Raw genomic sequence first — 19,698 nt, 5'->3', positions numbered from 1 at the left:
TAGATATGTTAACAATGTTTTTGTTATTTGGACAGACAGCTGCCAAACCTTAAACACCTTCCTCAGCCACCTGAACAAAATAGAAATGCATACAATTTACCACTGAAACTAAAAACCAAAACTCACTTCATTTTCTATATTTGTCACAAGTCTTCCCTTAAGGAGTCTATCTTTCACTGTCAGCAAGAACACACATTCTGGCTAATACATACATGTAAACTCCTACCATCGCTCTCCACAAAAACGTGGACCCATTAACGTCCCCATAAAATCTATAACTATTTACCCTAATGAGCAGGCTCTTAAGCAAAAAATTAAAAATTATTAGCAATATGTTTATAAATAATGGCTATAACAGAAATACCATCAATAAAATTCTTTGCAAGATTACACCTAAAATGGAAATAATACAGATTACAGTAAAACCATAGCTATTCCATATTAAAGGGATATCAGGTGCATGATATCAACCTTAATGCTACTTTTAAATCATCTACAAAATTAATAAACATATTTATCCCCTCCAAGGAGCCCTCCCCACCCTGGGATATACCAAATCATAAATCCAGTGCACCTGAAACTGGATGCATAATACTCCAATAAAAATAAAAATAAAAAAAACAGAAATGAAACATCTAATTAAACAATTTTGGTCTCTCTGATCACATTCTTGACATCCTACACCATACACCAAACTGAGTGGTTGTAAGGAACCTGTTCCTTACAATGCACAAAAACTTGGTCTGAAAACAAATTTAAGGAATAATTTCAGTTCTTATTTTATATATTGGCCACTATCAACACTGCTTTTTTGTTCTCATTTATCTATGGGTAATCTCTAACCAAACAAACAGATAACAAGACTAGTTTTGATGTAGTAGGGATTTTTCTTCAATTGGAGATCAGGTGCATATTGTTAATGGCTGACCAAATTAGTGTGATCATAGCGTACAATGTGTACTGAAATACGGTACATCTCTTTGTATACATATGTAAACTCCAGATGATGACTTTGATATGGAAGTTGAACCATTGGGTGTTATTTTGGTTTAAATTAAATTAAAGCTATGAGTGATGCAGTGCAAAAAAAGTGACAAGGATAAGGATATGAATAAAAATAAGAATCGGGATAAGAGAAACCAGGATGTTCAGATCAAAGAGAGAGAAAGGGGTGTACTGCAGCGCAGAAAGTACAGAGTGATAGTGTTGATGGGATGTCTCAAAGAGTGGGGGAAATGTTTGTATACTAATACAAAGAGTATCAGAGAAATCAAGGGGCTGAGTTTATAGCATTGATTGAGTCATTATGCCAAAAGATGATTGGTATAAGGGAAATCTGGTTAACTGAGGATGATATAGAATTTTCTGAAAGGATAGGAAGGTGAAGAGAGGAGCGCCAGTATTGTTAATGATAGCAGAGGAATTGGGTCCTTCAAGAATGGAAGTGAAGTGAAGTGAAATATAGTAGCATATGAGAAGATTTTGAAGCTATTTTGTGTGAAAACTGAGATAAATAGAATAGTATATCTAATAGGATGTTGTTATAGGTCAGGGAATGTGGGGAGAACAGATTGTGAAATGTTTAGATAAATTAGTTTGGCAAGTAAGGATAGTGATCATAATGGACGATTTTAATTATAGGAATGTAAATTGGAAAGAAGAGATAGCGAACGGTAACAGGGAGAGTGTATTTGTTGATTTCTGAAGGATAACTATCTTAAGCAACATGAATTGGGAGCAACAACACCAGGTATTCGGGTGCTGGATTTGGTGATATCCACACAAAAGGCCATCCCCGGAAGTTGTATAAAGATGTAGTGAAGAAGGGTGTGAGGAATAGATTTTTTATATGGTGAGTGGAATGCATTTTTCATTAATATTATATAAAACTGAATATAAAATTGAAAAGCATTTTTCAAAACAATGATGTCCTGCTCTGTTTAAAAAGGAAGCAATTTAACCAGTGTATACTTCCAGTCATCACATATGGTTGTGAAACTTGGTCTCTAACAAAATCACTGACAAATAAACTAGCAACAACTCAAAGAAAACTGGAGAGTCTAATGCTAGGCATCACATTAAAATATAAGAAGTAAGACACCTGGATAAGAAGCCAGATACATATCACTAACATCATTTTTCACCACAAGCGACTAAAATGGAAATGGGCCGGACATCTATCTAGAAGAGATGAACGATGGACCACCATACTGTTAAATTCTGACTGAAACTGAAATTAAATCCATTGATGTCTCATTCAGATTTAACATGAAATAACATTCCTGGGGCCAATATTGGTATATCAGAAGAAATAAAGCCAATTGTAATTTATAAGCAACATTAGTAATTTAAGTAAAACTTATCTATGCATCATGTTGTAAATAATTATGGTAAATTTTCTAATGTTTCAACTATGTGGATTTTGTGCAAATACTTGTGTACTGCCGGAAGAAAGATAACACAGTCCAACATAATTTTTGCTGACTTTTATATGAGACTTGTTTTTTACTAATTTGGGTACGCTGATTTCAAATATCAAACCCATTTTTCTCTATCACATCAGGTTTTTCCTCCATGGCATTTTCTTTTTGCTAATTTGTAAGTTTTTGATAGTTTTAAGGAAGCAGTACTATTTAGAGGATCAAAAAAATCGATTTTTTAATATTATTTTCTGAAAGTATGTACTTTTAAAAATCTGTTCCTAACTTTTTATCAAGAAATTCAAAAAATTCCCAAAGATATAGCCTATTATTCAAAGTGGTGCGCAGATCAGAATCGGAGCACTCACCGCTCTTGCTTGTTAGTAAACGAATAAATGCGTAAGAACCTGCAACGGCACATACTGGCACTTTGAATGCCAGAGAGGCCGATAATTAGGTACATAACTACTTAACAATATTCATTAAAAATTACAAGAATATTTATAAAAAAATAACAATTTTACTTACACATGAGTTTCAGGGAATAAATTTTTGTTTGTAGCAATTTCTGCTGTGTGTTCTGTTTTGGCAATCCCTTTGAATACTCCAACAGTAGTCAGCCATCATGTGAGAATCCCATCTTCCTTGGTATCTTCCATAGTTTTTAAGTCTTGATGAAATCTTTCGCCTTGTTCATCGCTTACAGCACCTAAATTCTCGGGAAATCTATCAAGATGACTATAGGAAATGAAGCTTTATGCTCATGTTGCAACCTAGGCGCTGGAAATTTTCAAGCATTGTTTCCACTAGATCTTTATAATTGCATGCTTTTCTGTTTCCAAGAAAATTATTCGCAACCATTGTAAGTGAAGTCCAGGCCTCTTTCTTAATTTCGTTCATAGAGTTGATGAAATTTGGGTCTCTCATTAAAGTTCTAATTTGCAGTCCATCAAATACACTGGCTTTAATTTTTTCATAACTAAGTCGTGGAAATTTTTCACATATGTATTGGAAACAGTCACCTTGTAAATCTAAAGCTTTAACATACTGCTTCATAAGACCTAGTTTGATGTGTAGAGGTGGAAAAATGATTTTTTTCTCTGTCGATTAAAGGTTGATTTATAACATTCTGTTCTCCAACATTTAAGGATATTCTAAGAGGCCAATGTTTCTGACTCCAGTGTTGGTTTCTAGCTCGACTATCCCAGAAGCATAGAAAACACGGAAACTTTGTATATCCTCTTCGAAAGCCAAGTAAAAAGTTCACCAATTTAAGATCCACACAGATGATCCAGTTATGGTCTGTATATTTTAATAACGTCAGAACCTTTTTAATATCCTCATATGTTTCCTTTAAGTGGACTGAATAGCCAATAGGAATTGAGCCATATACATTCCCATTGTGTAGTAAGACACACTTGAGACTTCTGCTTGAATTGTCGATAAATAATGCCACTCATTTGGATGATATTGTACAACACTCATTTCAGTTAGTAAACCTGACACATTGTTACAGTAAACAAACCCACACTCGTGTTTAAAATATTGTACAAGATTACTTTCCCTGCTACGATAAAAAGTTATCTTCGTATCTTGCTCCAGTAAGTTTTTTCATTTAATCTTGAACCTAACAATTCCGATGATTCCTTTGATAGGCCCAAATCTCTTACTAAGTCATTCAATTCCGCTTGAGTAAAACGTTGCGGTCCAGAACTAGAAATTAAATTTTCATTGTCTAAATCAACATCCAGGTCTTGCTCCTCAAGAACATCTGGCATATCCCAATCATGCTCATTCTCAAGTAAAGGAAGTCCTTTATAAATTGGCACGGCTATTTCATTGGAATGAGCAACTGGCTGAATTGCTGAGTCGAGATTTGGATACACAATTTTTTTTCTTATTCTTCTTATTATAACCAGAAGTCTGAACTAAACAAAAATAGCAATCATCTACGTGATTTTTCGGTTCACGTCAAATCATTGGAATGCCAACAGCTAATTTTTGGCGTTTTCCATTGCTTCACTGTCATAAATTTTCTACACATGACTTACACACTTTATTTGGAGCCCATGAATTGTCCTGATCTGCAAGTTTTACGTCAAAGTATGCAAAGTACACTTTCTTAATGAAATCAGTGATATTTGTCCTTTGACTGGGAACAGTAAAGCTGCCACAAATGTAGCAGAAGGAATCTACACTATTGACATATTTTCGAGTAGTAGACATGATGTATTTTCTTCACTGCCGACTATCATGCAATTAACAAGACAAAAAAAAACAGAGACTTTATTGAAACATTATAAGTGCTCATCATACTTTCACGATCGATTAACGATTGACTGATTTCGATCGTTCTTTGTCCGCTATGATGCATATAGCATTCATTTGTTTTAGGCAGTTGTCATCGCCTACTTTTCATCACCTAAATGTATTAGGTCGGTTATTGGCCTCTCTCGCATTCAAAGCACCAGTACCTGCCATTGCAGGTTTTTATGCATTTATTCGTTTACTAACAAGCGAGAGCGGTGAGCGCTCCGATTCTGATCTGTGCACCACTTTGAATAATAGGCTATATCTTCGGGATTTTTTCAAATTTCTTGGTAAAAAGTTAGGAACAGATTTTTAAAAGTACATACTTTCAGAAAATAATATTAAAAAATCGATTTTTTTTGATCCTCTAAATAGTACTGCCTATTAGTTGACAGAAAATGGCTGAAAGAAGAAGAATAAGAGTGAAATGCATTGCTAGAGAGTACATTCTGAATGCAGGAAGTGTAAATGATTTTAAAGTTTAACATGATAGACATATTTCTGGTTGAGCAGGCCTCCCACAGTGGGTCTATTGATTCTATGGAGGTTACTGTAATAATAATAATAATCCAAGTCGTATTATAAAAATAACTGGCCTATTAATATTGTAAATTCTGAAAATTGCAAATACCACAAAATAGCTTTGCTTTATTTCTTTAATTTTTGAACTCACCTATTTTTTGTTTCTTCCAAAAACATTTCTATATGTCTCCGTATAAAATCATTTTGCAAAATGAGTCCTACACTGGGTCTTAATGCTGGATCATAATTTAACATAGCTTTGATCAAATTTAAGAGTTTAGGATTGTAATCTTGGGGCATTGTAGGTAGCTTAAAAATAAATAAATAAAAATTTTAAAAATAATAATAATAAATAGAAAAGTTGTCCATTAGAAGAATACAATAAAAAAGATGGTATGGATATTTCCATATAAATAAAAGCATACAATACAAAGAGTATATATAGCAAATGGAATTTAAATTAATTATAAAATTTCATTTTAAAATATTCTAACAATTATTTTATTTAGAATATAGTTTTAGTTAGCATATAAACAAGATAAAGATTCAATAAATAATATAAAATATAATGAAAATAATCTTATATAAAATAGTACATAAAATAAAGTGAGATAAATTTATGCACAATAAATTTACCATGATATCAAATAATTGAAAATGAAATGATGATAATTCAGAGTAGCCCCCATTGATATATTAAATCAGTACATCTTCCCTAACAAGTTCTTAGTTCTTTATTTAGACTGCCTTCATGTGATTCAACCTAGGTAACAATAAATAGGGTTCTGTGAAGGTTTCTTGGCAATATACACTAAGCAATGAGCAGCAATGAATTGACTCACACAATGCTTCTTTATTTTAAATCATTTTTCAAATAATGTTTGGAGATAATGAGAACTATGAATGTCAAACTTCAAACATGCAAACCTTGCTCAAATTACACATACACTTTTTTATGTGATTCTACATATTTTTTGTTTTTAAATAATAATTCTATACATGAAGGTACAGAATGCCACCTCATCCTATTTTACCTTTAACATGTATCAATAGCATGTTCCAGCAAGAAACTTACTTGATATGAACCTGATTAAAATTATGATTCAATCAATTCCACTTACAGTCTGTTGTCTGTCAACTATGTACATTCTCTAGTTGGTCTACCTGTTCTACTACAGAAAATAAATCCAAGCTTCCAAGAGGAGAAAACTCCTGCTACTTCCATATGGCTAATGGTAACTTTCCTGGTCTGGTTGGCTGAATGAGGAGGAAGCAAGCAAAACTTGGTAAAGGTAGTTGACACAAATTATCTGAATGGCAATAAGAAGAATGTAAAGATGGATATCAGGAGGTTGCTAAGGAGAGTGAAACATGGTAGGAAAGGTAGTCAGAATGTTGCCCAAGTATGATAGTGATGATCTGAGATGGCGAGTAAGGATTATGAATGGAATGCTCGCAGAGTTGTGTGAAGAGAAAGGAATTCATTTTGTTAACGTGTGGAATGAATTTTAGGGATGAATAGAGCTATATAGATAAGCAATATTTAAAAAGAGATAAACTACATTTAAATGGATTTGGTGTCATTCAGCTAGAGAAACTGTTGCTGCAAAAGAGAGTAATGACTGAAGTGAATGAAAGATCTGGGAAAGCAAGAGGTGGTGTGGAGGTGACATGGAAGAACAGGAAAGTAGGTAGGAGAGCTTGTCAATTAAGATTTAAGTGACATGGGTGAAGAGAAAGAGAGAGAAGGAACTCAAGATAAAAAAGGGAGCGGGGGGGAGTCAGGGTGGACAGGGAGACTGCAATGAGTGGATGATGGATACAGGAGCAGATGTGTGTGTGTGTGTGTGTGTGTGTGTGTGTGTGTGTTGTGTGTGTTGTGTGTGTGTGTGTAGAGAAAGGATTGGGATGAGAAATAAGGAAAGGTGTGAGATAATAAGGAAGGGGGGGACAGGGAGCATTTGGAGAGGTCATATCTGAGGAGTGGGATTTGCGAAACTTGTTATAAAACCAGAAATAAAATAGTGTATATGTTTACAAATGCCAGAAGTATTCAAAATAAAGGAAATGAAATTGTAGTATTAACAGAGCATTTAAATCAAATGTAAACAAGTTCCTCCTTTCCCAACCCACTACCCATACCCGGTACTAATGTACTATAGATTGATCAACCAACCTTTTTTGTATGGGCACAACATAAAAAAAAATATATATATATTCACCCAAAAACTGTTGGAATGAGTGAGATGATTAGATAAGAAATAGAGATGGATGGATATGATGCTTTTTGTGAAAATAGGACAGAATAGATGGAGGGATATTGTTGATGAGAGAAGTTAACCCCATCTGAGATGGAAATGAAAGGAGTGAACAAGAGCAGTGGTTTTGAAGCAGTATGGTGTGGAGTGGAGGTGAATAGTATGAAATATCTGGTTGGGTGTAACTATGGACCCAACCAGGTATTGTAGAGGGTAGTGAGAAGGAAATGTATAGGCAAAGTAGTCTAGCTAATAAGAAAAGGGCGATCGTTATAGGGAATTTAATTATGGTAATATAGATTGGAATGAAGAGATAGCATATGGGACAAAGTCAATGAATTTATCAAATTTTTGAAAGACAACTACCTGATGTATGTAATGGAGGGTACAGAAGGAACAAGGATCTTGGATTTGATCATCTCATCAAAGGATGTTATTATAAATGGGATGCCAAAACTATCTGGTGAAATTGTTTGTGTAACGATCACTAAGGTGGAGGCCAACCACATGAAGATTTCTATCAGAAAGGGATAAACATGGTGATTATGAAAAACTCAGGAGACAGCTTGCAGCTACATCATCGTGAAATGGATGAAAAAGGAGATCAATGCTGCTTGGGACTTGATGGTATATCACTGCATGTTCAGGAAATGTTTGGCAGAGGCAATATCTGAATGCTTTCCAAAGGTTGGAGGTCAAACAAGGTAAGTGTGGAATGGATGGATGAAGAAGTGACACATGCAATTTGAAAGAAGACTTTATGCAAATGGCACAAGATGAGTGGTTGTCATAGTCACTTGCATGAAGAGTATAAGAAGCAAGCAAGAAAGGTAACTTGTTTGATAAGGGTAGCAAAAGTTCAGTATGATGAGGTTAGCTAATGAGCCCAAAATAAATCATAGAAAGTTTTTTCAATACATAGCCAGTAGAAGAAAGAATCATTTGGAAGAAGAATCATCATTATGGAAGGATAACACTGGTTGGAGAAAATGGGAGAATTATAACCACTGATGAAACTATAGTAGAGATGATAAATGAATAATTTCTAAATGTATTTCATCTTCATGAAAGTAACATTATGCAGAATTTGAGAGTTGTGAGATGGTGAGTGAATAAGATGCATATGAGAAATACAGCATACTTGATGTTAATAAGACTTGATGGAATATCACTGCATGTCTAGAATGAATGTTCCCAGAAGTTAATAAAGAGGGAAAAACTGTTCTGCTTCATGGGGGAGGAGATAAGACTAAGGCTTCAAATTACAGGCCAATCTGTTTGTCCAGAGTTGTGGTAAAGGTGTTAGAGAGAAAAGTGAGAACAGGATTCAAAATTGGGGTGACAACGACAACATTTTCTTTGATGGAAAGCATGGGTTTGCTAAAGAAAGATCGTGTTTTAGCAATCTATTTACTCACTATAACAACTTGACAGGTAAATTGGACAAAGGGAATGCATACATATTGGTATATTTAGAATTTGCTAAACCCTTTGATAGACTGCCAGATGACAAGCTGGTAATTAAAGTGGATCAGATGGGACTGGATGGTAGATTCATGCATTGGATTGGAGACTGACTGTCTGATATGGGGAATATTAACTTCCCAAGTCATGTATGGAGAAACAGTATCCCAGAAAAGGAAAGTCACTAGTGGCATGCTCCAAGGGTCTATTTTGGGGTCATTGCTATTTAATTGTATGTAAATGATACTGGGAAGGGCTTCGATGATGATATGCAGTTGTTTAAAGATGAAGCATAAAGTTGTGAAGAACTATGAAGAGTAGAACGGATGTTGTAGCCCTTCAAGTGGACCTGAATAGATTTTGTGAATGGACGAATGAATGAGCTACCCGTTCAATGTAGCGAAGTGTAAAGTTTTTAAGTTTGGGAAGTACAGATAGGATACAGAGTATAAGACTGGTGGTGATAGCTTAGAAGAGGTGAAGATGAGGGATCTGGGGTTGTTGGTGGATATGAACCTGAAATTTTGGGGACATTTTGCTAAAATTGGGAGGATGGCACAGCGGATTATGGCAATCATGTGAAGAACACTGACATGTACAAGTAAGGATATTATGATTCCAATGTATAAAGTTTTGATCAGACCACATATGGATTACTGTGCATCCATATGTGGTCTGATCAAAAAAGCAGATTTGGTCACCTCAAAAGGATGAAGAAATGTTAGAACGGGTTCAGAGATGAGTGACTGAAGTGGTTTCTGGTCTCTGGAATGCTAAGTGTGATGATAGATTGAGAGAATGAAAATTGCAGAATCTAGAGGATATAAGGAGGGGGGGACATAATTAGGATATATGAATTGATAACGAGTTATTACTGGATTATGTGACTTAAATTTTTCACGGAATGGAGGAAGACAGGGGAAGAACAAGAGGTCATCCCTGGAAGCTGTATACAGAGGGTGTGATCAAGGGGGGGGTAGGTTTTTTGCAGGGAGAATTGTGGGTGGTTAGAATGCACTGCCTGGAAGTATGGTGAGTGTGAAGGAGTGAATACATTTCAAGTAACAGTATGATGAGCTCTGTGCAAGATGGACCTCTCCACGATGAGCTGTTTGACTCTCTGGAGGTCTGATAATAATAATAATTCCTATTATCCCCACTTTTTTTTTTGCAATGCATCACCCTGCCTTGCCATAATCACTTCCTCACCTTTGTATCCATCATCTTCCTGTCCTTCCACAACCTGCTTCTCAACCTCTCTCTCTGATCCTAAACATGCTAATTTCATACCGACCCTGTGTACTCTTGGTATACAACAGTCGCTCCAAATGTTCCAACACTAAACCCATAATAAAATTAGTTTAATCCTTTATCCAAGTGTGAGCAAACAAAGTTTGCGCCTGAAGTATCTTCAGGACTAGGGTAAAGTGATACAACACCAGGGCAACTCGTTGCAAAGGTGGAGAAAGCTACCAACACTCCTAACTCAGTATCTCCTATAATGCAAAACACATCTCCTTGCGGATATGTCTAATGTTATGCATTAAAGGAAGGGCCACTACCCAGACTAGTTTCGACCTTTATTGAGGTCTCTTCAGTGGGAGCCAGGCCCTAGTGGAAATACCAGGCAGAAGCATTAGTAAGTCATCTCTACCTATAGGAGTTGCCAAATGGTGTGCCACCCTTTTTTTAATAAATTACTCTGGATTTAGAGAAAGATGTTGAAAGTTTATTTTTTCACTTGGTTAGAGTATAATAAAATTAGTTTAATCCTTTATCCAAGTGTGACTAGTGTGACAAACTTTCAACACTAAACCCGTTCAAATGCAATCCATCAGCTTTAAATTTTTCATGGAATGGGGGAAGACAGGAGAAGAACAAGAGGTCATTCCTGGAAGCTGTATACGGAGGGTGTAATCAAGGGAGTGAGGAGTAGGTTTTTTGCATGGAGAGTTATGGGCAGTTAGAATGCACTGCCTGGAAGTGTGGTGAGTGTGAAGGAGTGAATACATTTCAAGTAACAGCATGATGAGCTCTGTGCAAGATGGACCTCTCCACGATGAGTCGTAGAGAAGTCCATCAAATTCAAACTCACTCCATATATTCAAAAATTGAACATCATTTGCCTGACACAATTTCACCATGGGCATTATCATATCTGGGCAACAAACAAACCACTTTCTCAATGACACTGTGCCCGGTACTAATTCTGATGCCTGTTCATTTCTTCCATGCAAAGCATCAATTCATTTCATTGTACCATCTAGAAAACATGCCTCATGTATCTTATTATTATTATTATTATTTTTATGTTGTTCCCACCCATGAAAGGTTATTAGTAAACTTATAGCAAGTTTGTGCTGTGGGTCAGCTAAGAATTTTTCGCACTTTTATTTTTTATTATTTTTTTTTTGCAATTTTTTTACATAGTCTGGAAACTCTGCTCTAGAGACCAAACATGGAACTTTTTTTCAAGCCACTTCAGGCCTCCAATAAGCAGAGTGATGGTCTCATACCAGGTGATGAAAATCATCTCCTGCCTAAAGACAATCACAAACATCCATGTCGGGATTCGAACTTGCAACCTGTTGGTTGGAGAGCAGGTATGCTAACCAATTAGCCAACCAGGCTGGCAATATACCACACCTTTAATGATTGAATCTCCATATAAAGTCACCCTACCATTCTTGGATACTTGCTTCTTCCCTATTAACCTCCTCATATACATTAGTTAATCAGACAATCAATTTCCTCCTCCATACATTTAATTTCTTCACTCTTCATTTTCATTAACTCTTAACTAAGCTCTCACATTTCACCTCTATTACTATCATCACCAAGACTTCCATCTATTTTCAATTACTTCTGGTGACATTGTCCTCATTTTTGGAAATGCCCTAACCTGTCAGTGCATTTCTCACACACCATATTGTGTTCCTCCTGCTGATTTAACCCATAACAGATCATAAATCTTTAACAATTTTGGATGCATACATGTAGCAATTATTGCAATTTAAGCATTGCAAAAATTCCTGGGGAAAACTCAGTCTCTGAGTTAAAATCTTCCATGTTGCTAGCATGAGCTTCTTAATGCTGCCATTTTTGTAATTAACTAACATGTTAATCAAAACAACTGAAGAAAACACTTTTTATATCACAATACGAACACCTATATCCAGTCTGACTGCTGCACAAAAGCGCTATTATAAAAAAAACTACACAGTATAATTTAAGAAAAAAAAAACTTTTTTAAACACTATTCAAATACACTACTACTGCTTCTCGTGACAGCTGTGACAATTTAAAAGTTTATATCATATCTCCTGTTTACTACCTATCAACCAACATTTGTATCTCACAAATCCTCAATCTACTGTCACTGGGAATCATTCCACACTCACCATCTTGGCTCACCTCCGGATCCTCTCTACTGCTTTCTCATCTCAAAGAAACTCAGATTAACAGACCCTGAGAATAGTAATGAGATGTAGACATATCAAGTTATTGTAAAGAGGAATGATAACTTCCTTATCTTTGATTGTTAGTGTGTTCTTTAAGCACCAAGTAATTCTATGAGCTACCTTGGCAACTCTCATATCCCTAGTTACATAAATTTCCTTCCATACAGTTCTCTCAACATGCTACATATCTCATAACGTTTTTATCCTAAAATGCATAATTTGACACTTTTCCACATTAAATTGACATCCATTATGTTTTGCCCATACTGTCAGCTTATTTAAATTATCCTGCAAGCTACCTACATCATCTTGAATCCAAGGAAAAACATGAACAGTATGTTAATTTAAATGAACGACTGTATTGTGAATAGCTGATGATTTCAATCAGATGATCAAATTTGGAATCTGAAAACACACCCCAACTTAACATCACCAGAGTTAAATATCGGTACTATCAACATAAGAAGCCTGGATGGCAAAGAAATGGAGCTAGCTGAGGAATTAGATAAGTACCAGATTGACATAATAGCGGTGACTGAAACAAAAAAGACAAAAACTGGTGAGATCTTTCTGAGCAATAAATGGAAAATGTTATATTCAGGCAATGACAATCAAGGAAAAGAAGGAGTAACCAGTATTCAACACTAAATACGAGACTAATCTTGAATGGCAGGCAGTCTCAAGTAGAGTTATGTGGGCAAATATCAGAATGGAGAACTGGACAATGACACTTATTTGTGCCTATGGTACCACAGAAGATTCTACTAAGGTAGAAGTAGAAGAATTTTTTGAAGCTTTAGAGAAAGCAACTGACACAGTGAAAAAGGAAAAGTTAGTCCTTGTTGGGGATCTAAATAGCAGAGCAGAAAATGATTGTCAGACATACAAAAATATTTTGGGAAAATTCGGAGAAAAGAGCAAAGCTAATAATAATGGCAAATACCTGTTGTATTTCAACTAAGGACATGGACTGGTTATTACTAATACAATGTTCCAACATAAAAATGTGCACAAATTCACATGGAGAGAAGAGGCAAGGAATAAGAAAAGTCTCATTGACTATGTTATTGTCGATAGTGATGTGTTCTACCTGGAGCAGGACACCAGAGTGTACAGAGGATTTGAAATTGGAAGTGATCACATTTAGTTTTCAGCAGGATAAAATTGAATTTCATATTGAAAAGAATGACATGTAAGAAAGTTTTAAAGGGACTAAAAGTTGAGCAGCTCTCAGATGTGAACTGTAGACTAAAATACACAAACATTATAATGGAGGGAATTTAAGGAGAAGGGTGACCGGCAGGCACACGAACGGTATAAAGCACAGGCCAGAAGGGTGACGAGTGTGGTAAGAAAAGCAAAAAAGGATTAAGAAAGAACATTGGCCATGCAGGCTAAAGAGAATCCTAAACAGTTTTTTAGATATGTAGCAAGTAAAAGGAAAAATGTACATGGCAGATTGATTTTAAAGAATGCCGATGGTAGGGAGGTAACTGAATCAGTTGAGATAGTTGAGTTACTGAGTGAGCACTTTGCAAAAGTATATCATCCAGGTGGTGACATTGCAGAAACGAATAAACCAGTAGATTATGCGGGAATTGTGGTTAATGAAGTGGAGGTGAGTAGTCTATTGCATAACCTCAATGTCAATACATCTGTGGGATTGGATGGTATACCAGCTCGTGTTGTACGAGAAGCAGCTAAAGAATTGTCAGTACCCTTGACCATTTTGTTTAATTTGAGTCTCGGGTCTGGGTTAGTCCCGAGCGGGTGGAAAGAGGGGAAAATAGTTCCACTGCATAAAGGTGGTTCCAAGACTGCTGTAGTAAATTACCGACCGATTAGCATATCAGGAATCATTGTCAAGGTCTTAGAGAAAATAGTCAAGAGGAAAATACAAGATTGGATAGAAGAAAATGGGATACTGTATCGGGGACAGCATGGTTTTGTGAAGGGTAGGTCATGCCTCAGTAACTTGTTCACGTATTATAACACAATGACGGCTGAACTGGATAAGGGTAATGGGTTTACGGTGATTCTACTGGACCTTGCCAAGGCCTTTGACAGGATTCCACATGGAATTCTTATCAGTAAATTGCAGCATATGGGAATGGACATAGGGTTGGTGAGATGGGTAGGAGGGTGGTTGACGGAGAGATATCAGAGAGTGGTTTACTCGGGAGTAGAGTCCACAAGACGGCCTGTGACTAGTGGTGTGCCACAAGGATCTGTTCTTGGACCACTGCTGTTTAATTTGTTCATAAATGATATAGGAAATGATCTGAGAGGAACGGTTCATTTGTTTGCAGATGATGCGAAGTTGGGTAGGGCAATAGTGAATGCAGATGACGTCAAAATTTTGCAGGATGATTTGGATAGATTGGAGGTCTGGGCTAAGGAGAATGGATGTCAGTTTAATGTGGCAAAATGTAAGGTTATGCATTTTGGGGTGAAAAGATTGGCGGCAGTTTACTGCATTGGTGGAACCGTGCTCCAGGAAATTGATGAGGCACGAGATTTAGGAGTGTTGGTAGATAAGGAATTGAAATTTAGGGGACACATTGCAAAAGTGACCAAAACAGCTCATCAAATCACTTGGTTGCTGAAGAATACGATGACAAGCAGAGACAAGCAGGTTATTGTTCCTCTGTATCGAGCCTTGATAAGACCCCATCTAGACTACTGTGCTCAGATTTGGTCACCTAGGTTTCTTCTTGATGGGGAGGAGGTGGAGAGGATCCAGAGGTGAGTGACCAAGATGATAGCAGGTCTGTGGAATGAACCGTATGAGAACAGGTTGAGGATTTGTGGGTTGCAAAAATTGGTTGATAGGCGGAGGAGGGGAGATATGATTGAGATATTCAAATTACTGAAGGGTTTCTATAAAATTGATTCAGAAGATATTTTTGAGAACAGGGCTGGTTGTGGGAGGACTAGGGGACATCCATGGAAACTGGGCAAAAGTGTGGTTAGTAAAGGTGTTAGAGCTGGGTTCTTTACTTTTAGAGTAGTGAATGAGTGGAATGCGCTCCCTGAGTCTGTGGTGGATGCTGTGACAGTGAATGAGTTTAAGGCGAGGTATGATAGATACTGTATGAATGTCAAATAGTTGTGATGAATATGATTTGGGGCCTCCCTCGATGAGTCCAATCACTCCCTGGAGTTGCCCGTAATAATAGTAATAGTAATAATTATTGAAGAAAAAATGAAAGAGTTTGAGAACAGGAACCAAACCTTGGATATTCAGTGGCAAGCCTTGAAGAAAACTCTGATTGATTCAGACAGAGAGGTATGTGGTGAGGTTGTCTGTAAGGATAGAAAATTCAGAACTCCATGGACACAGGAAGTTAAAGAGGCAGTGAAGGAAAAGAAGAAAGCATGTCAAAAGTTCCTGGCAAATAAGCGAGCTTGTGTTCTTAGAGAATACAGAGACAAATGTAAGAAAGCTAAACAAAAGTCATGGGAAGACTTTGGTAAGAACATAGAAAATAAATGTCAAGAAGGTGGCAAGATATTCTGGAGCTTGCTGAAGCTCAGAAATGGAGGAAAGAGTGTTGTAAAAAGGAATTAGAAATGATAAAGGTGACATGAAAACTAGAGAAAAAGATATCCTTGAAGTATGGAACAATTACTTTGAAAAATTGCAAAATGAAACAAACAGTGACAGCACAGTGGTAAAAAACACTCACCAGGCATGCAGTCCGGAATGCATATCCATACTTGAAGTAGAAAAAGCCATCAAAGGTTTGAAATGTGGAAAGGCAGCAGGAGTAGATGATATTCGACCAGAAATGCTGAAGTATGGAGGTATAAAATTCTTACATACAATGGCTGCACTGCATAATTCAGAAGGCCTGGACAGAGGGACAAATTCCTGATGATTGGAGTAGAGCTCTTAGTGCCCATATATAAAAATGGAAATAAAACTGAATGTGAGAATTACAGAGGTATTTCCCTACTGAGTGTTCCTGGCAAGATTTATATAAGTATATTTGAGAAACGGTTGAGAAGAATTGTGGAAGAAAAGCTGGTGAAGAACAAGCTGGATTCAGGCCAAATAGAGGCCGTCAGGATCAGATCTTCACTTTACAACAAATAGTTGAGAAATCATGGGAATATAACAAAGATCTGTATTTAAGTTTTGTAGATCTGGAAAAGGCATATGACATGGTGCCAAGAGAAAAGCTATTCAATATGCTACAGTTATATGGTGTCAATGGGGCATTATATCAAGCAATAGTCTTTATTTGAGTTGTAAGTCAGCAGTTAGAATTGAAGGAAGTACAGGAAGATGGTTTAATGTTAAATCTGGTGTGAGACAAGGATGTTCATTATTCCCTCTGTTATTCATTATCTATATAGATCACATTATGAAGGGAAGTGGTATTAAACCTGATATCAAAATTGGAGATGTTAATATCAGATCTTTGCTTTATGAAGATGATATTATACTTCTAAATAAATCTCCTACAAGTCTGCAAGATTCCTTGATTGAATTGAATAACTTTTGTAATAGATATGTTATGAAGGTCAACAATAAGAAGACAAAGACAATGTCAACTATGTTGTGAATGGGAAATCAGTGGAACAAGTTAAACATTTCAGCTACTTAGGCACAATTTTTAGTGAAGATGCTAAATTAAATATGAAAATAGACAACAGAATCAACAACGCTATTAGGGTTGAAGTCAATTTAATAAATTCATATGGAATAAGAGAGAAATTAGTCGGAACACTAAATTAGATGTATACAACACAGTGTTCAAACCAGTTTTAACTTATGGATCTGAGAGCTGGATCAAAGACTAAAGACTGCAGATATGAGAGTCCTGAGAAAAAGTAGGGGCACAAACAGATGGCATCAATGGCAATATCATATTAAAAACGAGAATATTAGGAAAGAACTTGACATTGTCAGCATCCAGGAATGCGTTAGTAGAGCTAATCTCAGGTGGTATGGTCACTTAAACAGAATGGGAGAGGAAAGATTAGCAAAACAAGTGTTCTCTGCCAGGTTGGCAGGAAAACGACTCAGAGGAAGACCAAGATATAGGTGGATTGATATGGTAAATAGTGCTTTAGACGATAGGAATATAAGATCTGATAATGGTGGAGTCTTGATAAGTAACAGACTGATTTGGAGGAAAATTGTAGATAGGAAGTTAGTAATAATGTAAATTTTTCATGTAGTAGTATTATATCTTGTACACCCCTTGAGGGTACATGGAAGGAATTTGATGATGATGATGACGATGAAATTTAAATTCTAATTTAAAAGTAGCTTGGAAAAGACATAAAATGGATTAATATATTTAATTTTTTTTCATTTACAGTAATGCAATACTGTTAATCCTATATTATAAAAATCCATTATGACTTTTAACTTTCTGTAATGAATAAATAAATTCAGTTGTCTTTGTCTCTAAAAAAATATAAACAAAAATCATTTGTATGCTTTAGAGTTCCAAAGTTACCATTACTTAAGCAAGATTTTTGTTTTTTTTTTGGTAAAGTTTGTGTTATAAAGTATCACTAAATTCAGGGATGTGTTCTAATGACAATGGAGCCTAATGTACACAGTTAACAGTTTTCACTGGCTGCATTTCAGCAGGTAACAATAACCTGTCACTCTCTTGTTTTATTACAGTGAAAGTGTATGATAAAACTATTCTGACTTTGAGGTAAAATAAACTTTGAAGTTTATTTTACACATTGCTTTTCCATCCACATAATATTAATCAGTAGTTGGAAGCAAGTGCATGCATGCACATCATCATCTTTTCAGGGATTTAGACCCAATGGCCCATCTCTGTCTCATTGCATCTTTTCCTTGGTCAACCCAGACTTCTATATCCTCCAACTGGGTGGTATTTGGGTATTTTTTTTTAATAGTCTTGAACTGTCCATTCTTTTGATGTGTTCAATCCACTTCTTTTGGTATTCATATACTTTGTCCAATACTGGGTCTATTTTTAGTTCTTTACTTTCTCTTTTTAGCTTCTTTTTTTTTGTCCAAGAGAGTATAGCCTGCTGTCCTTCATAGGAATTTTATTTCTTCAGTTTCTATTCTTTTTTCTTCTGCAGTTTTAATGGTTCATAATTCACTTCAGTACAGTAGTGAAGATCTTGCCAAAACTTTATAAACTCTTATTCTTGTATGCTTTTGAACTTGGTTAGGTTTGAAAATATCACTGATCATGCCTGTTATCTTTAATAAGTTTGAAATTTTGATATCAATGTCAGCTTCTTTTGTGTATGATATAGCACATCCAAAGTATACGAAGCAGTTAATTTGTTATAAAATTTTATTTTCAATCATGATTTTACTTCTGACTGGAAATATCCTTGACAGGCCATGATTTTTGTTTTGTCTGTTGATATTTACATTCCAAATTTTTTAGCAGTTATGTTTAAGGAGTATATTGATCTTTGGAGTTCATCTTCACTTCTTGCTAGTTCTACAATTCAGTTAAAATGCTGGTTTTATATTTTTCTTCCATTTCTTTACTATTCCAAACGTAGATTACTAGAAAGCTTTTGTTCCTGTCAAAAGCTTTCTGGTAATTTACAAATGACATGTCTGTTTCCATGTTGAATTCATAATGATTTTCCATTAATATTTTTAATATAAAAGCTGGGTTGATGCATGATCATCAATTTTGGAAGCCATTTTGTTCTTCACCAAGTTTATCTCTTTTACTATTACTATTATTACGGGCGACTCCAGGGAGTCCATAAACACCATGTCCACACAACTATACGAGATTCTCACAGTATCTATCATACCTTGCCTTGAACTCACTCACCATCATAGCACCCACAACAGACACTGGCAGCTTATTCCACTCATTTACCACTCTAAAAGTAAAGAACACAGCTCTAACAGCCTTGCTAACCACACTCTTGCCCAGCTTCCATACGTGTCCCCTAGTTCTCCCACCACCAGTCCTGATCTTAAAAATATCCTCTGAATTAATCCTATAGAAACCCTTTAGCAATTTGAATGTCTCAATCATATCTCCCCTATTCTGCCTATCAACCAATTTCTGCAACCCACAAATCTTTAACCTGTTCTCATAAGGTTCATTCAATAGACCTGCTATCATCTTGGTCACTCGCCTCTGGATCCTCTCCACCTCCTCCCCATCAAGAAGAAACCTAGGTGGTGACCAAATCTGGGCACAGTAGTTGAGATGAGGCCTTATCAAGGCTCGGTACAGAGGTACAATAACTTGCTTGTCTCTGCTCGTCAAAGTATTTTTC

General features: G+C 36.0%; 1 protein-coding gene across 4 annotated transcripts in view; it reads right to left on the bottom strand.

The window, feature by feature from the left end:
• LOC150109260 (uncharacterized) overlaps positions 1 to 19,698 on the bottom strand; it is a 251,177-nt gene that overhangs the window by 116,606 nt on the left and 114,873 nt on the right. For all 4 annotated transcript variants that reach the window (XM_090406776.1, XM_090406802.1, XM_090406794.1 and 1 more), the window contains one exon: positions 5,404 to 5,561. In XM_090406776.1, coding sequence (XP_090262902.1) covers positions 5,404 to 5,561 — 158 coding nt within the window. The remainder of the gene's footprint in view (positions 1 to 5,403; positions 5,562 to 19,698) is intronic.

Source organism: Typopeltis vanoorti, chromosome 2 (genome assembly GCF_054136105.1).
Source record: "Typopeltis vanoorti isolate ZY-2024b chromosome 2, IOZ_Tvanoo_1.0, whole genome shotgun sequence".
Taxonomy (NCBI): Eukaryota; Metazoa; Arthropoda; class Arachnida; order Uropygi; family Thelyphonidae; genus Typopeltis; species Typopeltis vanoorti.
This window is presented reverse-complemented; position numbering and strand designations above follow the sequence as displayed.